Source organism: Helianthus annuus, chromosome 12 (genome assembly GCF_002127325.2).
Source record: "Helianthus annuus cultivar XRQ/B chromosome 12, HanXRQr2.0-SUNRISE, whole genome shotgun sequence".
NCBI lineage: Eukaryota > Viridiplantae > Streptophyta > Magnoliopsida > Asterales > Asteraceae > Helianthus > Helianthus annuus.
The window spans coordinates 89,215,975-89,237,675 of record NC_035444.2 but is presented as its reverse complement, the minus strand read 5'-3'; the positions used below and the strand labels follow the sequence as shown (position 1 = coordinate 89,237,675).

The following is a 21,701-nucleotide window of genomic DNA, read 5'->3' as shown; positions in this document are numbered from 1 at the left end:
TTGGTACTATTGACTTATATTTGCATTTATCAATAACTTTGAACATCAAAATACGCTGGTGCAAGTTAATTAGTCCTAATCCTAGATGATTTATAAAACAACTGTTTGTTTAGTTGTGCAATTAGAATGAAAAGTTCATATAGTTTACCTTTTATTAAATAAATAAAATAGAGGTATTATTACATGAAGTGAAAGTATAAAACATGAAATAGAAGTACAAAAGCTAAAAATATATAAAAAATTAAATGGTTTGGTTCGGTTCGGTTAATTTTGATTAACCGATGGTAAAAAATATCAGTTAACCGACTTTCGGTTAATTCGGTTTCGGTTAATTTCGGTTCGGTTTTGATTCGGTTTCGGTTAACGGTTCGGTTATCGCACACCCCTAATTTCTAATGATATTATGTTAACTTTTTAAAATAAATAAAACCTGGCTCAAGTTAGAAAAAGACTACATTTGGTAAGCGAAGTTTGAACGAGAGAGAATACACTCTTTAGGATAGATAATTGGTCAGATAGCGGAGCAACTTTATAACTTTAATTATACACATTAATATGTCATACATTTTTTTTTTATCATTTTAAGTATGTATTAATCATAAATAATAAGTTTATTAGTAACTTTCTCCAACCCGGGAAGCATTCCCGGGTGATAACCTAGTTAATCGATATACATTTGATGATATCCTGTATTTTTTTATTCAATTAACATTTTTCTATTTAGTATTATTATCTACAATTATTAAAGTTTTTCTAAATGTATATATAGAGTACGGATGTTACTGAATTTTTGAAGAATAATTTTTAATTTTGACACATATATTCAAGCTTATAATTATATAATGTAGTCATGAATTTTAATAAAATCCAAAAAAGCGTGAAACCCTTTTTAAATTTTATAATTATCAGATAAACATTGTTCTATTTAATATTATCTACAATTATTAAAACATTTTTCTATTTAATATTATCTACAAATTAGAAGATAAATTATTAGAAAATAAATATGAAAGAAAGGCGGGAAAACCCAAAAATAGGTGCCTTCAATTAATGACACGTGTTACACATTGGTTTACTTTATTTTATGTATAGATAACTTATCTTTCATTTAATTAAAAGAATAAACATGAACACATATTATTTCGTTTGTTATTCAACTAGCTTAAAAGCCCGTGTTGAATACATAAAAATGGTAAATCATAAATTTGTACATGATATTTCTCAATAAAGTGACTAATTAGTCCATTGACGTTTTGGATAATTCATTTACCCTGTTTGAGTTTGAAAAAATGTGTCCTTCCATAATGTATTATTATTACTTTTTAAAATCAAATTAGTATTGGGTTCGCTAAACCTAATGTTAATAAGCTAACTTCTAAACCATAAAAATTGATTTGTAAATACACATGTATTGGAATTGGTATGCCGTATGGGTACACTATTTTAAAAAACACCTGCTCCTCGAAATCACGGACCCTGTGGGATGGTCCTCTCCGCACACCATAAAGGTCGCCCATGCTTATTACATAAGAGAGTAAAATAAAATGAATAGTTACATTTTTAATTATCCAAATATAATCTTTCAAGTTTTTACCTCTCTTTTAAATCATTATAATCCATCTAATTATTTATAGTTGTAAAACAGTAACACTAAAAAATAAAGATAATGATGATAAAATTATAAGTGTTTTTTTAATAAATTGCAAGTTATGGGTTTTAAGTATTAGGTGAAGATATAATAGGAAGTTTATTTGGTTAAGAGGCTAGAAAGTGATCTTGACCATCCATTTAGTTAATCAAGGGCTAAGATTAAATGATGGAATTTGAAGGGAAGAAAAGAGGCGCGTGAGTTTGTTTAGTGGTATTCTAGTCAATGCAAGGCAATAGTTTCTCTCCTCCAATCCCCCCCCCCCATTTTTTAAACGTTAATAACTCTTTCATACGACATTATTTTTTTATAAAAATTGTACCAAAAAACGAGCGTTTTTTTAATCTTTAAAACGAGTATACTATTTCTATATTTTCCAAAAAAAATTAAATCCAGTTGCGTAAAACGCAATAGAAAAACCCCCAGTTACGTAAAACGCAATGAAAAAAAAAGTCTAAAAAATGACATTTTTCTAAAACGCAATGCACCAAAAACACAAAGAAATGTCTTATTTGTAAAACGCAATGGCCAGAAAACACAAAGAAATGTCTTATTTCTAAAACGCAATAGCCTAAAAACTCAAAAGAAAATGTACTTTCTAAAACACAATGGACTAAAAACACATAAAAATGTGTTTTTACCTAAAACGCAATGCACCAAAAACACATACAAATGTCTTATTTCTAAAACGCAATGGCCAGAAAACACTTAAAATGTCTGTTTTCTAAAACGCAATGGACTGAAAACACATAAAAAAGTGTTTTACCTAAAACGCAATGCACCAAAAACACAAAAAAATGTCTTATTTGTAAAACGCAATGGCCAGAAAACACTTAAAAATGACTCATTCTAAAACGCAATTGCCTAGAAAACAAAAGAAAGTGTTCTATGTAAAACGCAATGGACTGAAAACACCTAAAAAATGTTTTACCTAAAACGCAATGCACCAAAAACACTTCAAGAATGTGTTTTTCCAAAACGCAATGGCCAGAAAACACATAAAAATGTTTTAGTTTTAAAACGCAATTGCCTAAAAACACCAAAGAAAGTGTTCTCTCTAAAATGCATCGAACCATGACAATAGTTTTGTCCGTGTTGTGAATTGTCTGTGCTGTGAACTGTCTGAACCAATGCAGTTTACGAATGCAGTTTCCAGAGGCAATTTACAGAAAATTAATTTTTCTGATGCATTTTTATTACAGCAATTTAATCGAAAAAAAAAATCCGAGCTGACCCCCAGCCAGGGGCTCTGCTCCTTGGACCCCGCCAGGGGCGCTGCCCCCGGACCCCCGCCAAGATCGTAAAACGCAATGACTAAATCAAAAACCCATATCGTAAAAATGAAATTAAAGAATTTCTTACATGGATCGAAGTGATTTCTTCAATACTTGACGAATTTTGAATGATTGAAACACTTATCAGCGCTCGAATCGAAAGGATCGAGTGATTATCTTCAAAATCACCGGAAAAAACGAGATTTTGTATGAAATTAAACTGGGTTTTGTTCAAGAAAGCTGAAGAACACGTTGATCGGGTGTTTGAATCATTGATTGGTGATGAAAATCGCACTATAATGTTGTGATTATTGAGATAGAAAGTGAAGAAATGGTTGAAGATGGTGGGTTTTGAAAATGGTGGGTTTTGAAGTTACTGGGTTTTGAAAAGGAAGAAGAAATGGTTGGATTGACTAAAATACCCTTTTTCTTTATTTTAAATGTTGTCACATGTCCTAATCCTATTGCTTCCTACACTTCCTAGCCAAAATAAATTTCCTATTTGATCTTTTCCCTTTAAGTATTTTCATGTATTAGTAAAATTAAGAAATCTGGTAATAATTATTTTGTGTATTGACCTTATTTTTTGGAATAATATATTTTAATAACCTATCAGATAATCTATATCTAACAATAATACAAATGAATGAATAGTGCCAGCACTTGCCTGACACATATTCATTAGACCTATGTTGTTTGGTGATGGTTAGGGGTGTGTATCGGTCTGTTTGGGTCGGTTTTGTCTTAAAACCATAACCGTAACCGCTATGTCGGTTAATGAATAACCATAACCATAACCGATTGGTTATGGCAGTTATGGTTAATCGGTTTTGATGGTTAGCAGGTCGGTTGTGGTTGGTTAACCGTGTATTTAGCCTAGCTTAAATATGTTAATTTTTTAACATGGAATAAATTGTTATTACATATTTGTATATGTTAGTATATTACATAATATTAAAAATACATATAATCTATAATATTAACACTGAATATTCAAATAAAGTGATGTGATATATTTCATAAATTCAAATAAACATTCAACCAAAACCGCAAAACAATATAAAATAACCCGTAAATACTAGATATCTTTAATCAAAAACATCAAATATTAAAAAAAAAAAACCGGTGAAGAGTCCTAAATCCTATAAAGATTTATTACATGTCGGTTCGGTTCGGTTATGGTGGATATGAAAACATTGATAACCATAATCAACCCGCTACATTCGGTTTTCAAAAAAAAACCATTAACCGACCCACTGGTTTTTAATTTGGTTCGGTTTTATTGGTTAATTCGGTTATGTTTCGGTTAATTTGGTTTTTTGCACACCCCTAGTGATGGTTATTTGACACATCACCCACACTTCACACGTGTGCTCATGTTGTTATGCATGTAACATATATACTATATACTGAGACATGCAGATGTCTACCGATAGAAAAGAGAGTCAAAGAGAGTCTGGGAAAAGAATCCTGAGGGAGTGGTGGCTGGCCACCGCCCCCAGTAGCGGAGCCACGGCGGAACACGGCGACGCTACCCGATTCTACATGTTTACGACCCCAGCCGAAGGAACAACCCCAACCGAAAGAACAACGCCTGAGAGTTTAAGTGAGAGAGGTTGTGTAGACGACGGGAGAGTCTGAGAACAAAATCCTAAGGGAGAGGCGGCTGGCCACCGCCCCCGTTAGCGGAGCCACGGCGGAACACGGCAACGCCACCTGATTCTGCATGTTTACGACCCCTAAGAAGTCATTAGATTCTTAAATTCGATCTAATATTTCCGATCGGTAACATGTTTTCGAACGAAAACCTAACTGATTTTATATTTTTGGTTTTCTATTTATGTTGTTATATACCAACTTTCGGTATCGTACTGGTATCGTGACGGCGGTATTGTAAAGAATTGAATAAATACATTCCAAACAACTTCGACACCGGTACGTAAATCTTCCTACCAAGAATGATTCGGTTTAGAGCGCCGCAACGCACGCATGGATTATAAACCTAGTTATAGATAAATTTTAATATTAAATTTTGTTAATATAAGATTAAAAAAATTAAAATAAAAAATAAAATTTAGGGATGGATAACGTATTATTGATGGTAGTGATAGGTACGATTTTTAATAAATATAACTTTAAATAGTGATAGGTACGATTTTTAATAGAAAAACACACGATTTATCTTGCATTACAATTTTTTTAACGGCCAACAGAATCAATCCCAAGCATTCTTGGGGCACTCACTGGACACACGGAGTACTCCGAGAGTAACCTGAGTCCACCACCAATTCCGGGGAAAACCCGGTAACCCACCCGTCCGTAGGCACGACGGTGAAATTACCGGTAAAACCCGTTTGGTTCAAGGATCCAACCCAGGTTTCCCTGGGTCTCCTATCATTGCCCACCAGTGCCTCACTCTGCACCAAGTAGGAGTTGAATCTGCATCTCTCAAGAAAAATGCAAATTGATTCTATCTGATGTATAATTATTTAGAATTATATTTTAAGAGAGGGGGAATAGCTTAAAAATAAACAAATATAAAAGTGAAGATGGGCCTGTTTCTAGTGGTTTGTTTTGAGAATGTCCGATTAAAGTTGTAACAAAAGGTCCACTCCATTTTTATGAAAGAAGAAAAGGTTTCCGGAATTTCTGGAATTCAACCCAATATTATGTAAAAGTTTAAAAAAGAAAGTTGTTTTTTTTTTTACACCAACTTCTCACATACATGCATGAAACTATGAAAGGTGATTTTTAAACTCTTTTTTTCTCCGTACATTAACAAAATTAATAGTTTAATTACTTTCAAACAAAGTGTACAAGAAAAGAAGTTAAATTAATAATGAGAAAGCAAAAGAGAAGAATTTTATTGTATATAATGATGTATAGATTATATAATGATGTATAGATATGTTAATATAATGTATATAAGAATTTTGTATGTACGTAGATAAGAATCACCTCATATAAGTTGTTGAAACTAGACATCTTTATTCAGTTAAACCGTTTGAATCAAACAAGCTAGATGAAACTAGTTGGTTTTTGGGTTTCAAAATCTAAAATTAAGGCGTTCAACCTCTCTAAAAAACAAAAACAAATCACATTTTACAACTCGGTTGATGTTTGATTTATACATGGGCGGTGATGAGGGTGTGCGGGGAGGACCACCGCACAGGGCCCGTGATTTCGAGGGGCACGTGTTTTTTTTATAAAAATCCGATATCTGTGTTAATTTTTTTTAAATAGTATACCTATACCAACTCTAAGAGAGACCCATTTACAAAACAATTTTTAGGGTTTGGAAGTTAGCCTATTGGCATTAGCTTTTGTGAGTCCAATACCCATTTGATTTTAAAATTAAATAATAATAATTATAAAACATTACGGAATGACACATTTTTTCGAGCTCGAATAGGGTACATGAATTCTTAGAGACGCCCCGAGATTTATAGGTTGATCTATATTGCTTATAGAAGAAAAAAGTATATAACATAAACAGTATGATATGGATAATTAACACTTCTACTACTTCTAATAAAGCAAAACCAACTTATGCCACATGGCTTGCTTAAACCATTACTTGCCACGTGGCATTCTATTAATCCTTATCGAATGAATTTGAGCGCTAAAACCATTTCGCTTTTACACCGCGTCTCCTTCTATCAGTTTCCTTTTTACCTTCAAGAAACCCTAGATGTCTTTGACGGCGATTGAACAGAGCATCTTCCCCTTTTCCTCTCCATTTTATCGCTGGCACCAGAAGAAGAACTATATAACCCATTTGCAATTATAGTTGAAACCCTAATTTTCCATCGCAATTCTGCCCCATTTGTTTTCTCAGACAAGATCTCAAACAAGTTTATCACTATGAATTCTACAAACTATTTGTCAATTTGTAAACCCTACAACTCAACTCTTCAGATCTTGGATTCGTCTCAAATAGCCTTTTACAATCGGTGATTGTTCATTGTTTTGAGTCTGTTTCTAAAGTTTCTGTCACTTCGAAGACGAAGACGAGCAAGTGCGTTCCTGGTATGATTTCAAAATTCTCTATATTTATAACCTAAATCCGTTATAGCTTATAGAAAACCCACATAGGGATTTACTCTATGTGATGTTCTTAATGATTGAAGATGATATACATTTGATGCAGTTTTATAATTATCGGGTGATGTTTTGTAGGAATATTGGAGTTTTTACAAATCTGGTTAGTCAACACGGATACAATTCAAATTCTTTTGTTGATGATGATGCATGTACACAATTTGTTTTGGAATTAGATCTTGATTTTTACATTAATTCTTTGATACAATGTCACTTCAAATATTTTAGTTTCTGATTAGCTAATTAATTGATATTTGATCTCTGATATTTTCATATACTGCTGATTTTATCCACTGAGCAGGAGTGTTATGCATTCTCAAATTAAAGGTGTCTGTTTCTTTTCTCTTCATCTTGCTTAATTTGTATCAGTGTCCAAGACATTGTCTTATTTTTATTTGATGTGGTGATGGTATGTAACAGTTACAATACACATGCATACATGTAAATATGTAGTTATCATGTTTTTAACGTCTTTTAGGTTCATTTGGTGCGATCTAAATATCTTTGTTATCTGAATGCATACACTACTGTTTTGGTTGGAGTTGAATATGGAGGTGGAAGTTCACGATACTGGGTTGCTAAAGGTCTAAAGATGGAGTAAGTCCAGTACGTGCTTTATTATGATTTTTTGTTGGTTTAATTGGTTTTAAGTTTTTTAATTATAAAAGAGTTTGTTAGTGTAGAATATCGAAAGCGTCGAATATTATTACTCTTTCTGTTGTTATTCATCTTCTTTGTCTGTCCATAATAGGCTATTTGTTTTACCATGATTTTCCACCTAAACATCGCTTCAAATGGTGAAATAAGGTTATATATGGATATGATTATAAGCTAACATGGGGTGATTTTTTCTAAACTTTTACTAATTGAGGCAGTGTCAAGCAGGGATGAGCATGGTACCGGACGGGTACCGGAAAACTTGGAAAACGGGTACCAGTACCTAAAATTACTGGTACATTTAGGGGGTGTTTGGGATTGCTTAAGAAAACTATTATTGGCTTATTCTGTTTCATTATGACAATAAGTTGTTTTGGAAGTGTTCAAGATTGCTTATTTAAACTATTTATACGATTATATGTCGGTGAAATAAATTGTTTCAAACAAGTGTTTTCAAGTTGCTTACTTCAAATCGCTTATGAAAAAGAAAAAGAACCATAAGCAAAGAAGCAGTTTTACTAAGGAATCCTAAACACACACACACAACATGTTAATGAACTTATAGCAACTTAAATAACAACAAAAAAACATAATCTGTAGCATTCATTACAGATACTAATAACTGCTAAAAAAACTCAGGTTCTTATGATGCTGAGAAATTGGCAAAGATTCTTAATGACAGCAGCTTGAAATCCAAATACTCCACTGTTGAAAAAGCTGCAGGATATTGGAACAAGACCATTAAGCTTGGACAAGGAGGATTTGGGACAATCTACATGGCACTACCTAATAGTACATAGTGGGTGGATTGATTCTGTTAACTATGAAGATAAAGCATCAACTTACAATGTAGTGTGGCTGATAGTACTTTATCAGTCTCACAAGCGCCATATCCTGGGTAATACAGGTATGATCATTTTTTATTGTTCCGCATCACAAACAAAGCATGCAGTTTATATAACGCCTCAAAATGGGTGCAATTCAATTTGACCCGTAAAGCTAAACACTTTTCCGCCTTTTTTGTATTATAAGTATATTTAATAAAAAAAATAACAGTGTTTTCTTGAAAAAATTAAGATCTGGGACATGGGTATTTGAATTCATGTGATACGCCTTTGGGCCCTTTTTATCGATCCTGACCCATCATCAAATGAATAAGTTTATAAGTCTGCTTACATCGAACAACTTAATATGTCAATATGTTTTTGTGGTTTTTATTATGTATTATCTATTCTAATCTATAACGTAGTTTGGTAGTTCCAAGGTTAATTTGCGTGCTAAAAGTATACTGCATGTCTATTTCTGTTATATATTCAGATAGAAAATGTGGTGATGTTTTGTGTATCCCTGATACTAGAGAAACGAACAAAGATGTTGCAGCTACAGGGTGAAGTTCAAGAAATGGTGACTTCTATTTTTTTTCTCCAAAACTTATTTATGATGTTATAAGAATTTGAAGCTTGGCACCATTGTATTTTTCAGAATAATAAAAAATCGGATGATCTGCAATAACATAACAGATTATTGTTTAAAATTGTAAAAAAATCGGATGACCCACTATAATATACAAGGTTTCAGCACCTTCTTTTTATTCAAGCATGAACAAGTGTAGAAAAGAAGCATTAAAACCTCTAAAAGTAGATGAATCAACTAGCGCACGCATGAAATGCACTTTTGGTGGTGGTGGTGATGGTCAAAAGCATCTATTTGTGGCTTCTTTTTCTTCGATCCAGCTGCTGATGTATTATTATTATTATTATTATTATTATTATTATTATTATACATATTACTTGACAGGTTGGATAACATTTCAAAAAAGGGTTCACATCCAATAGTAAACTGCTAGAACGCGTCGTGCCAAGTTGATTAGACCTACTAAACTTGACTAATTGAGGACCAACTCATGTTTTACCCCCCTTCTTTAAGGTAAGCTTTGTTTAAAATCATTTTATCTTAAGCAAAGTTAAGATTCTAAGTCCTAACGGTTCTAAGATGTGTGAGGGTGCTAGACAAGTGTCAATTTTGTAGAATTGTCAGTTTATGATCTTGATTGTCTGCTTTATGATGCAACCTAATTTGTCAAGGCCTTTGAAATATTCTTTATTACTGTCGTGGTGTGCCTCAATGATGATACAATTGTGGCGAAGAATATCGATGATTTGTTCAAATGCGGAAAACTTTTGCGCCAACTTAAAGAATTCTGAGAGGCTTAACTCGGGTGTTATGTTAGTCCAACCATCTAAAGAGCTTTCCAAGGACATGGTCACCAAAGTTACAACTTTGTATTCTTATGGTGGAGGTATATTATCCCTTTAAATAATGATATGGGCCAAAGGGAAAATTTAACTTCCCAAGATGACATTGTAATTTACATGTGATGCAATTTTATGGAGCGAAGGCCAAGATGAATTTAGTCTGTTAGAGTTTCATATCAGCAGAGTTCTCATCTTTTCAGCTAAAGGTGTAAGAGGAACGCTCGCTGCACGGTTGGATTTAAACAGCCCGGCGTCAGACTTTTGGTGGAACAACTTGGTCACAAAAAAGGTAAATATGTTTCTTTGGAGAACAATCGACGAGAAGATACTGTCGGCAATGGCTCTCGTGAAAAGGGGGTTGCCAATGCAGTTGGTAACATGTCAGTCGTGTGGCATTACAGATGAGTCTGTAGAACACATCCTACTGAAGTGTCAAGTGGAAAGAGACATTCGAAGGTAAATTTTGGTAAAATACCGGTACCGATACCGAAAATGCCAAAATGTGGGTACCGAAAAAATCGGCATGAGAAATTCGGTACCGGTACCAAGTATCAAATGCTCATCCCTACTTGATTTATTAAGCGAAAAATGAAGTAAGAGCAAAAACGGTACTGATTATATACGCACAGTTACTCTACTCACACTTACGCACCAAGATAGGAAAGAGTGGTTTTTATGAGGTACTCCTTTACATAAAAAATACGCCCATCAGTAATGTTGTAAAATAGTTTGTAACTTTTGATGTTTTCACTAAAGGATGGTCTTAAGCAGGTTTTCCTTTTCTAAAGGCTCTGATGTACAATCTTAAAATACTAGCAGTGAAAACAAATTGAGCATTGGAACTATTTTAGACATAAGTTTGGGATGTTGATACCTTTTTAAGGTTCTTGTGCTTCCACTTTTGCTTTCACATGAACATCATTGTGAATACGAATGAAGACTATGAGTTGTTTGCGGGGCTTAGTTACCATGAGCTGTGAATACGAAATTACAGGTATCTGATCTTAATTTAGCCTTATTGTTCCACTTATTGATTGTATTGTTTTGTTTTATTTGTCATGTCGATTTAGGGGTTTGAATTGAACCTGTTTATTATTATTATTATTCATTGATTCTTTATCTATACATCTGTTATTGTTTTTTAGGTTAGGATTGTTGCTGGTATATACATTTGTTTGGATGTTGATTCGTTACAATCAACCCTAAATCTCTTCCATCGTCTACATTTTAGATTCCAATATTGGGTTTTTAGGTCTGTAGTTGGGAGTTCCCTACAGAACGCAGATTTCATTCGTTGAACACCAATTTCTTTCACAACTAGGTTTTATCATGAGGTTTCTTTTAACTGGTAAACTTTTAGATTTTACTTTGTTAGTTGTTTGGTTCCCTTTGTTTTTTAATTCCGTCTGATATCTTTTTTCTATTAACTATTTTGAAAAATATCATCTCACAAGTATGTGTATAAGGTTTTATTTGTAAATGTTTTATAAGCTCTTTGGTTATGACTTTTTTTAATACACTTCTATATAATAAATTACACATTTGTGATTAGGTTTTTATCTAGAAATGGGAACATGATATATGAATATGTCAGAAGACACAACATGTCAAATTATTATTTTTATTATAGGGACCGAAGTTTTTAGACTAAATTTTAAGTTCTTGAAGTGTTCTAAGATCCTATTCTTATATTACTTTAATAGCCACTTGATTGTCTCAAGATTAAATCTCTTAATCTCTAAAATGTACTACATTTTAGCTAATGCAACCCGAATGTTTAAAATACATGTTTTATAGGTTCGCCGGTGATGGGGGTGACACGATTTTTTGGTTCGTCGGTGATCTATACTTTCCATTGTAGCCGGCGGTGTTATACTGGTGTTGTATGGAGTACGAACCTATTTTAAAGCATTTCAAGGTAAGAGTACAAAATGCTAACTACTTAAACAAGTCATCACCAAAAGTTTTGCTCCAGTCCCAATTTATACCATAAAACCTTGATCTCTTTTGCGGCCACGAAACAGTGTTTCTTTTATATCTTCTACTGTTTTATGCAAAGTATTATAGACTTAAAGACCTAGGGTTTACATGTTGAGTACATAAATGTTTTGAATATCGCTTTGTATTGCAGATGACGAGTACCCGAGTTTTGAGATTGTATTCAAGTGAGGCATATTGGGAATGACATTGCTTTGCTACTTATCTGAGGTACCAGCATAATGTAGTTTATAGGCACAAGCACACTTAATACTTTATCTCATAAAACACTTCTGACATCCAACCTGATCATTTTTGTTGTGATATATTAACGGTTCTCGAGATGCCAACTTAGTGTCACATCGCAACTTGCATAAACTTTTGTCATCACCAATTGTTACTAAAATTTAATTTTAATAGTTCAATAATAAGAGTGTGGTTGACAAGAATAATGGGAAGTAAGGTGCTGGATTAAATGACAAGTTTTGTACATTCTATTAGGTGGCTATTAACTTAAATCAGACCAAACTAAAGATAACATAATTATTTATATCAATGACGTGAAGTAATATTTGTGATCTTACTGTAGTATTGAGCTACATCTTCTACTTTTGACAAGAATAAGTTTTAACAATAATTAGCCTGTCAAGTAGATTAAAGTAAATGAATTTATTGTATTTAGGTATATCTATTTGGTCAAAACGGCTTCGAGTCGGTTAGGATGACCTAATCACCTTTTAGTTTCAAAAATTTTAAAGAATAACAATTACCATGTCAAATAAATTACATAACTTCTTTTTATAATTAGGAATATCTAATGTGTCAAAACAGGTTCGGGTCGAATTTGAGGTATGGGAGTGGAGCTGGATAAGAACAATTGTATATAAGGGGAATTCGCCCTAATTTGAGGCACTTGTGTCAGTATTGGCACAAAACAGTTACATATAACAAAGATGTGTGGCAGTGGAAGGATGACCAGATTAAATATTCTCTATAAAGCAGGTGAAGGAACAGTTAGACAGTGAGCTAGAGATAAATCAGTGGGGCCCAGGTATTCTGCTGGAATAATATAGCTACCCCCAAAGTCAACTAATTCGTGTGGCGAGCTAATAATGGGATAATTCCTACTTTGGATGCAATGGCGGCAAGAGGTATGACTTTTCTATCCATGTCCTGTTAGCTATGTGGTTAAATACTGATTGTAAATTTTGTAAATTGTAATTGCTTTTGATGCTTTGAAGATTAGCATGTGCTTAAAAGCCTTAATTTGGAATGAATCTGAATTACAACGCTGGAATGTGTTGAGCTACCGGAATGTATGACTGTTCTAACCCTTTATTATGCAGCCCTTCCAGCTACAGGAATCCAAATATCTTAGCATAAATGCATGATTTTTCGTTGGTCATCATTAACGGGCATCATTTATGGGTTAAATTTGCCTTAATAAATCATTCTTAACCTCTGTACTTGTGTATTCATTTTCTTCTCCGGTTACTCAGACATTCTGTTACAAGGATCACTAAGGTTGTAACAAGGATCGATGTTTATTCAGAACTACCATCACACGCAGGCAAGCTACGCCGGTGTAGCGGACCGCCACTGTTGCCTCTCCATTCTTCTGACCATGAGGTAATAGTTGATTACGTTGTATGTCGATGTGTGTGTATGAATGTGTGCGTTTCATTTACAGAGTGTGTGTCGATGTGAGTTTAGGTGCCTATGTGTTGTGTCGAGTGTGTGCACGCTTATGAATGTGTGTGTGTCGACTGTGTTAGATGACATTAACATGTTAGAACGGGATGAAAATGGAGAAAAGGGTTGTTAATGTTGCATAATCCATAGTCTTTTAAGTACATTGACAGTTTGAGGAGCCTAATTTTATAAGGTATTCTTGAAAAACAGTATGTACTGTTAAATAGATAAAGGTATGTTGAAGGGTAGTCAGTAGTGTAAGCGATGATATTTACCCAGGTACTGTAACTTAACTTACATGTTTCCTCGCCAATCTCACTAGATTAACACACCTTTATCTTTTCAATTAACAGTTTTAATGGGAACTTATTCGTAAATGCTGGTGCAATTGTTCAAGGTTGTTTGTTGATTCCAGATTCTCCATTCTATCGTATCTGGGTTCAAGGTTGTTTCTTGATTCCAGATTCTCCATTCTATCCTATCTGGAAGGGCAATGTGGTTTTTTTGAATTTGTACAAAAGGCGCATGCCAGGAATGTCTCTTAAAGTGTGAATGCATTTTAAAAGAAAGATGCTTAAGAAAATAAGTTACTTCTTGATATTGCTCTATGGTTGACTTAGAAATTTAAGATAACAACCGACTCATCATTAGTCTTGACTTGAAAGCTTCAATAATGTAGTAAAGGATTTGTTGTAAAGAGTAGTTAATTTTTTAATGTTCACTATGCGTGATTGGGGAAGATGATCAGGTGATCTACTAATAGGTGATCTGCTAATTTCTGTAAAACACAAAGGGTAAAATATCAACCTTTATGATAGGCAAAGAGTTGAGGAATTTTAAAAAGTCTGAATAGATGGGGTTTGCTGATATGAACCGATCAAAGCAACCAAAAGGCGTTCTGGTATACATTAAAGTTAGCGAAAGGTGGAAAATTGTTTGCTTTAGTCACAATTTTTTTGAGATAAAATATTTAAATTTTTGAACTTTCGGGATAGCCTACATCTTAACTCATAGGAACTATACCCTGTATTTTTCTTTCTTTTTTTTATGTTTTTCAATCATGTTGCTACTAAAGAAACATGTCACATTTATATTAAGACAAGCCCGATTCTTATTTTTACCAAGTATTAATAACAATGCTGATTGTTCTTCTTTTTACCTCCATGTACTTGGTGTTTTGGCTTATTGGAAATAACATGAAAGGAGAGAAATCATATTCACATCACTTGAATAATGATGTAAGTATGATCTCAGAGCATGTATGTGAATAGTTCATTTCTCTTTTTTATTGTTTTGCTGTTTTTTTCAGCTCATTTAAACCAAATTTGTTGTTTTCGACTGCATATTGTTGAATAGATCTATACCAAGAAAAAGTGGAGAAGGTATGACAATTGTACTTATCATCTCAATTTAGCCCATTTAATCAATTGTTATATTTAACCCAATCTCACACTCTACCATATTTGTCTTATATTGATTTTAGGTTGAATGAATGAGTCTAAGGGTGAGCTTTTCGTGGTTCCGCCCCGTGAGAACCTTTGACCCGACCCTCCAAAATGGCGAGCAAAAGTTTTCGGTTCTATGTTAGAGTCGGTTCAGTTCTGAGCCGTCAAACTTAAATGGAACCATGAGAACTTATTGAAATTTAAATTGAAAAAATTTTTTTTTTTGTTTGATGCGCTATTACTCTTTGTACAATTGAGCATGATTAAAAATGAATGATGTTTAGTTTTTTTTGTTGGTGCAGATATTGTTGTCTTAGAGGGCATGTTGTTTCAGGCACGTTTTAACAATGTGATTTGCTTAGTTTAAATATTTGGGATTATTACATATATTCCTCTATTTAAAACCTAATTACACATTTACCCAACCTAAAATTTAAATTACATATTTCCCCAACTCCAACAAATGACAAAACTACCCTTTTAATCATGAACAAAAAACCTACGAACTTCTCAATCCCGACTTTTCATGTTCCTCGGCCACCAAAACTAACCGTGGAAGAGAACCGGAGGCGGTCAGCGACCAACCATCGACGTATACTACCCGCGAAGTACAGTGATTGGAGATGACCACCGGTTTGATTCAAGGCGGTTCAGGTTTGATTCAACCGGTTTGACAACGACGGCAAACCAACTAATAAAACGACGGCAAACCAACTAATAAAACGACAAATGTAGTTTATAAAGAAGTATTTAGTGATTTGTGATTTTCATATACTAATTTATCTATAATTTTTTATTTAAGTATTATTTTTATACGTTTATATTGAAAAGTTCTTTCATTACAAAGTTCATCTCAATGTCAGTAGATATTATATGTTTGTGTTAAGCCACCCGCGAAACTCGCGGGATCTTAGACAAGTTTAATCCGGATAATATATTATAGAAGAAAAGGTATATACTTTTTTATAAGCAAAGCAATATATAATATATTACGTTCACGCTATAAATTATCCAACTTGTTACCTTTTCACTTGATCCAAAGTTGATTAGATTTATCGAATGAATAGACATTACGTTTAGTACTGACGATTACCCGAACTAATCAAACAATATTTTCTGATAATGATTTATGCTAACCCATAAGTAACACCTTGCATAAATGGATAAATAATATTCACAATCACAAACGTCTTTCTAAATTTGAAGGTTTCCACCTCTAATGAACAACCATAAAAAGCTTGGGATTGAAACTTATATCTTTACAGCTCCTTTGTTCTAGAGGATAACATTTAATTGATTGGTTACATATTTATTTCATTATAATATAGCAAATAGATAATTTTTTCAAAGGTACATGTAATTATTGATATATTGGAGATACCAACTAATGTGTTAACAATCAGATCTTTTATTAAATAATTTGAGCATAAAGTTTGATATCCAACAAATTAAATAAAAGGGAGTAGACTTCTACAAACAATTTCTTTTTTCAGAAACCATTATTTATGATTATCTTGATTCGGCTCCATATGTGAAGTTTTATTTTCAAATCTACAATATTTGGAGAATAACACCAAGTCACCAATGTACCCAAAAAAACTAAATCAATTTCCTACTATTTAGCATCGGCTTGACTCGATCTTATTTCTAAGTTTTTATATGGGTAACAAATTATAAACTAGAGGATTAGAAAGATTTTTGTTGAGCAATTAAACTTACGAGGCATTCGTCTCCACAGATGACGGTACCACCCGCTCTCTCTCTCTCTCTCTCTCTATCCTGCATATCAGCGGCAATGAGATGTTAAATATCTCACTCTTCTCTATGTGAGCTCACAAACGCCTTCAACATACACCCAGATGCTATTGTTTTTCATATTTTATAAATTAATAAGATTGAGAATGAGTATAGACTACTAATGGAAGGATTTGTATATCAAATGTAAAAGAACTAATACAAATGCAAATTTTTACAATTGCCATATTATATTTTTAGGGAACGAAAAGATATTGAATATATAATTTTATAATGGAAGTTTTAAACATTATTATTTTGATAACAAATACGTGGGAGGGTACGTACCTAACTTGTTGAATGACAACCTACCTAAGAAATTTTAGATTACACGTTTATCAAACACTTAAAACCAATAATTGGGTGAGTTTTTATTAGTGTTTCAATATTGTAGTTAGCAACTTAGCATGAAACATGATACGAAAGAAAAAAAGGGTTTTGAGTTGAGCTCCGACTTGATGTATGATCCTGCAAAACAGAACACCGTTACTCGTTAAGAGGGGAATGTGGGGGTTTCCCTCTTAACCAGGCTCCGGCGTGAGAATAAGCGACTGTTTTGAGAGTAATTAAGTGCCAAGAGTGAGAGTAGAGGGAATAGAATATTTAACCTATGGAATGAGGTCTCTATTTATAGCCGGAGAGGTGTAAGAGGATATGGGCTGATGGGCCTTGGGCCGGAAATGGACAGCATAGCGGATATGCTCCTTGCCTTGCTGGTGTCGACCGTTTAGTGGCTTCTAGAAGTTCTTTGGTGCTGGCGCACCTTGATTGAAGCCACGTGTCATTGTTGTCGGCCCTGCTGTCTTTCTGCCATCAGCAGACAAGTGGAGATCGTGGGACAGTTGTCTCCGTCCCCTGATTGGTGCCACGTAGGCGTCCTTGGGTACTTCTCGCCAGACGATCGTGGCGCATGATTGACCAGAGCCTGCTGGACGCTCATTGGCTCCTTTTACTGCCACTTGTACCTTGTGTACCACCGGAGGTGGACTTGCGCTCCCCTCCTGTGTGGTTCTTGTTGGGCATCTAACTAGCCCGCGCGGGGGTAGCATGTCCATGTGTTCCATTATTTTATGCTAAGTGCTGATATCTTAGCTTCTTGTGGTCTATGCCTTGCGCGATACAAATCGGGAAGTGGTGTAGGTCGCGCGAGGCTCTCGGTAGGAAGTTTATTAAAATAAGGAGTATGGTCTCACGCGCAACCTCAGAAGAGGTTTGCGCGGCTTTTTGGGACCATACCCCTTCACATATCTAACCCATTTAGTAATCCGTTAATTTGTTATTGACATGTTTAATTGAACAAGTCGTGTGATGTGGCGTGTTTAAGTTTACATGTTTAACTTATTTACTTAAACGTATCAGCTTCCTAACCTATTTAACCTTTTTTTTTACTGTCCATCTACCTGATTTACATATTTACAACTTAAATACTACCCGCCAACTCGTTTGAACATTCAGATTAAATGAACTTAATGGTCCATGTTCGAGTGGCACAATTTGAAGCGTATGCGAAATATGATTAATGTTTTAACACATGTAAAGATGAGTCGTGCTCATATTAAACAATTTAACCAATCTCGACATATTTGGTGCCCCTAGTTTCTATATCAAAATCATGTTGGTCCATGTTTAAATAAAATAGTAATTCTTCAACTAATTTTGTATGTTATAAAATAAAATATAGGTTAGTGCTAAAGCAAGTAAAATCTTATATCTCCATAAGATTTGTAATCATCCTTATCTTGGACTTCTTTGGCAACCCACGTTAGAGAAAAGGAAAAAAAGAAACATATATATAAAAAAGGACACGTGTAGTGTGTTCATTTGCTAGATCCATCTACACATACTCCATGATCATCATACACCCCCAAAACAAACAACTTGTTACAAAATATAAATAAACAATAATAATATCAACAATAATAGTTATAAATCTAATTAATTTAATACGGTTGACATTTAATCGTCTTAGATTTTAATCTCATATAATATACAACTAACTAATAATACGAATTAAAAAAAAAAAGAACTCTAGAAAAAAGACAAAAGTACATATAGGCCCCCCACCTTTCTAAAGCTTTTCACAATCAATCTCTTTTGTATTCTTCAATCGATTACTGAAAACATAAAAAGGCTCCTGCCGTCGGGTACTCTTTGTCCATATTATCCTTACTCCACCCACAACAATTATTTCCCATTTTTGAACACCTTTCAATTCTTCAAGGGTGCAAATTGTAAATTTCAAACTGTAAATATATATTTTTTTAAAATTTTAATCAGAATCTGGCATCTTCAAAGCCGTGCAAGTCGCTGACTCTATTGACCGACTTTCTCATCATTGCCACTTTAGCCAGCTTATCAGCCACTCTCCAAGCCGACGTCGGCGTCAACGGCTCACCTTTCTCATCCGTATAATGAACAACCTTGCGGTGTCGTTGCACCTCACTCAGCTCGGCTTCTAACCCAAGCATAAACTCATCATCAGAAGCCGAGCTTAACTGTCGCATTAACGCACGAGCCGAAACAAGCATATGATACGCACCATTTAAATCATTTCGCGCCCTTAGACGGCGCGACTCGGCTAACGCCCGAGTCGAAATGAAAACGTTCCTCAACCGTTGGATCGTTGGAGACGACGATCTAACGGTGTTGAGACGAGGCACGAGTAAACCGTGTTGTTTACCGTAGATGATTTGTTGAGTTGATGATTCGTTGTAACAGCATTGCACGGATAGTACTCTCTGGGACCTACACGTAGACGATGGTAGTTTCAGTTCCACCAGTATTTCTCTCTCTTCGTCGGCAGATAAATCGCCGATCCGGACGGTGCTTGATCCGAGAACGATAGGTTGCGGTATTCGTGAATAAACCGCCGTGATCTCCGCCGGTGATGAACCGGCGAAGAATCCTAACTGCAGCCGGAGATCCTCAACCGCCACGGTTAGTAAATTTCCGATGAATTTCGCGAACACGTGGTCTTCCGTTATGTTTAGTTTAACAGAATGTATCGGAATGTCGATTCGCGAGTGCGGATAACGAACCGATGAAACGGATGAATCTGACGGTTGATTTGTGACGTCGGAGAGGAGGAGGACGGTGGCGACAGGATTTTTCTCACGGCGGTCTTCTAGAACTTTCACGGCTTTTTTTACAGCGTCTTTTGAGTTTGAACAACCGTCGATAACCGCCATCGCCTCCACGATGCGACGGGCGGAGCGGCGGCCGCTGGTTGTCATTCTTCTTAAAGGTAATAACCGTTTGGAGTGTGATGAAAATGCGACGATTGATAACCTGTCTGATGACGAGAGTGATAACACGATAGATCTCATTGCTTTTTTAATCATCTGCAGCTTTTCGTTTGTGATTTTGCCGCTAACATCTACTACTGTCACCAAATCAATCGGAGCTCTTAGTCGGATGTTGTCCGGTGCTTCAGGAGCTTTTACTTTCAACACAATCGCGTACGTCTCATGTCTACGAGTAACAGCGATCAACGCTGCCTCCGGTAACAAACGAACTTCAACGTCCTTAACATGATCGTTAACAGGACTGGAATAACCGCCATTAAAACAAGAACCTTGAAATGTTCCAACACAATCTTCATCACAGTTTTCATCAGATTCAGGAATCGGATTAAACCGAGCTTTTGGCGTCAACGACGCCAACGGTTCATCATCGTTATAAACTTTCAAATCTGAACGTAACAAATTCCGTTTCGGAGATTCGTCTCTACCGATAACGTCATCTACAAATCTTGTTGCCAGCTTTTCTCTCGTCATTTCTTCATCAACGAACTTGTATTTCTGATGATTCTGATCGTTTACAGCTAGCATAGGCATCTCTTTCCACAAACAGCTGCACAACGGACATGCTAAGCTCCCTTGCTTCTTCACGTGATCGGAAATGCACGGAAAATGAAAAGTGTGTGAACACTCCGCCGTGAACGTCGCCGTTCCTTGCCCTTTCTTCACGCTCTGCAAGCATAATCCACACCTACGCTGCAGAAGGATTTGATAACGATGATTATTATTATTATTAATTTCAAAATGTTCAAATTCCGGCGAACAATATCTAATATCTTACCGTGCAAAGACGTAAACCGGATTTGAGAAACGAAAACGGCGACGGAGAACGCGGCGACGACGGATTTGATGACCGGAGAAAGCCACGTGGACTGTTGTAATTAGTTTCGCATTGAAGTTTTGGACTGAGAGGCGCTGATCGCGGTGGAGCTGGCACGGTGGCTGTGGTTCGACTGGTCCGGCACCGGAGGCTAGGGCTAGAACTAGAGTGAGATCGGAGTCGAGGTGTAGAAGGATTCGATGAAGATGTAAAAAACCCAAATCTGGTGCTCAGTTTTGGAGTGGTAGATGAACTGGATGTGTTGTCAATGCTATGATGATGATGATCATACTCGAGGTCTTCCATAGTGGTTTCTCGAGAGATTGATGTACAAAAAGCTCTTCTCCATCCTAGCACCATCTTGTCTTGTTTGTGCAAGTAAGTGATTCTTTGTTCTCTAATGGTGGTGATGGTGAGTATAAATTGAAGTTGCTGTGGATTGGATTGATGATAATTAAGAAGAGTAGAAGAAAGTTGGATTGATATATAGGGACGATGAACGGATTAATTACTTTTTGTTGAATTCCTGAGGTGGGTCAGGTCTGGTCTTAATTTATTATACAGTAGAGTAGGACTAGTTGTGTAAGTAGTAATTTTTACCCTCTTTTTTTTTTTCTCTTGGAATATTTATCACCGGCTTTTAAACAATAAAAAAATATGAAAATATTTAATAGGAATATTTGTAGGACTGAACAAGTGGCTAGGGTAGTTTTGTTTTCGAGGTTGAATTTTCATGAAA

The 21,701-nt window shown here is 35.0% G+C and overlaps 1 protein-coding gene and 1 long non-coding RNA gene across 34 annotated transcripts; one reads left to right on the top strand and one right to left on the bottom strand.

Moving 5' to 3' along the window:
• Positions 1 to 6,542: 6,542 nt before the first annotated feature.
• On the top strand, positions 6,543 to 15,338 carry LOC110895492. 33 transcript variants are annotated; one of them, XR_004875118.1, is made up of 11 exons: positions 6,544 to 6,951; positions 7,102 to 7,126; positions 7,325 to 7,350; positions 7,502 to 7,620; positions 8,320 to 10,929; positions 11,733 to 11,853; positions 12,067 to 12,143; positions 12,744 to 13,541; positions 13,958 to 14,842; positions 14,914 to 14,986; positions 15,088 to 15,338. It is a non-coding gene; the product is annotated as an uncharacterized LOC110895492 (long non-coding RNA). The 33 variants fall into 33 exon arrangements; XR_004875113.1 differs by having other exon boundaries at positions 7,102 to 7,175; XR_004875116.1 differs by having other exon boundaries at positions 7,102 to 7,620; positions 8,320 to 8,587; positions 8,998 to 9,084; positions 9,478 to 10,929.
• Positions 15,339 to 18,753: 3,415 nt separating this feature from the next.
• LOC110895494 (E3 ubiquitin-protein ligase WAV3) lies at positions 18,754 to 21,486 on the bottom strand. Its single transcript, XM_022142822.2, has 2 exons — positions 20,924 to 21,486; positions 18,754 to 20,838 (listed from the first exon to the last, which is right to left on the bottom strand). Exons 1-2 carry the CDS (start codon positions 21,320 to 21,322, stop codon positions 19,117 to 19,119), a joined length of 2,121 nt encoding a protein of 706 aa, XP_021998514.1. The 5' UTR covers positions 21,323 to 21,486; the 3' UTR covers positions 18,754 to 19,116.
• Positions 21,487 to 21,701: the final 215 nt, after the last annotated feature.

Bases quoted from the DNA above. Each gene is read 5' to 3' on its own strand.
- LOC110895494 (XM_022142822.2), bottom strand. From the start codon at position 21,322: ATGGTGCTAGGATGGAGAAGAGCTTTTTGTACATCAATCTCTCGAGAA. The intron at 20,839-20,923 runs GTAAGATATTAG...ATCCTTCTGCAG, and splicing joins CCGGTTTACGTCTTTGCACG to CGTAGGTGTGGATTATGCTT.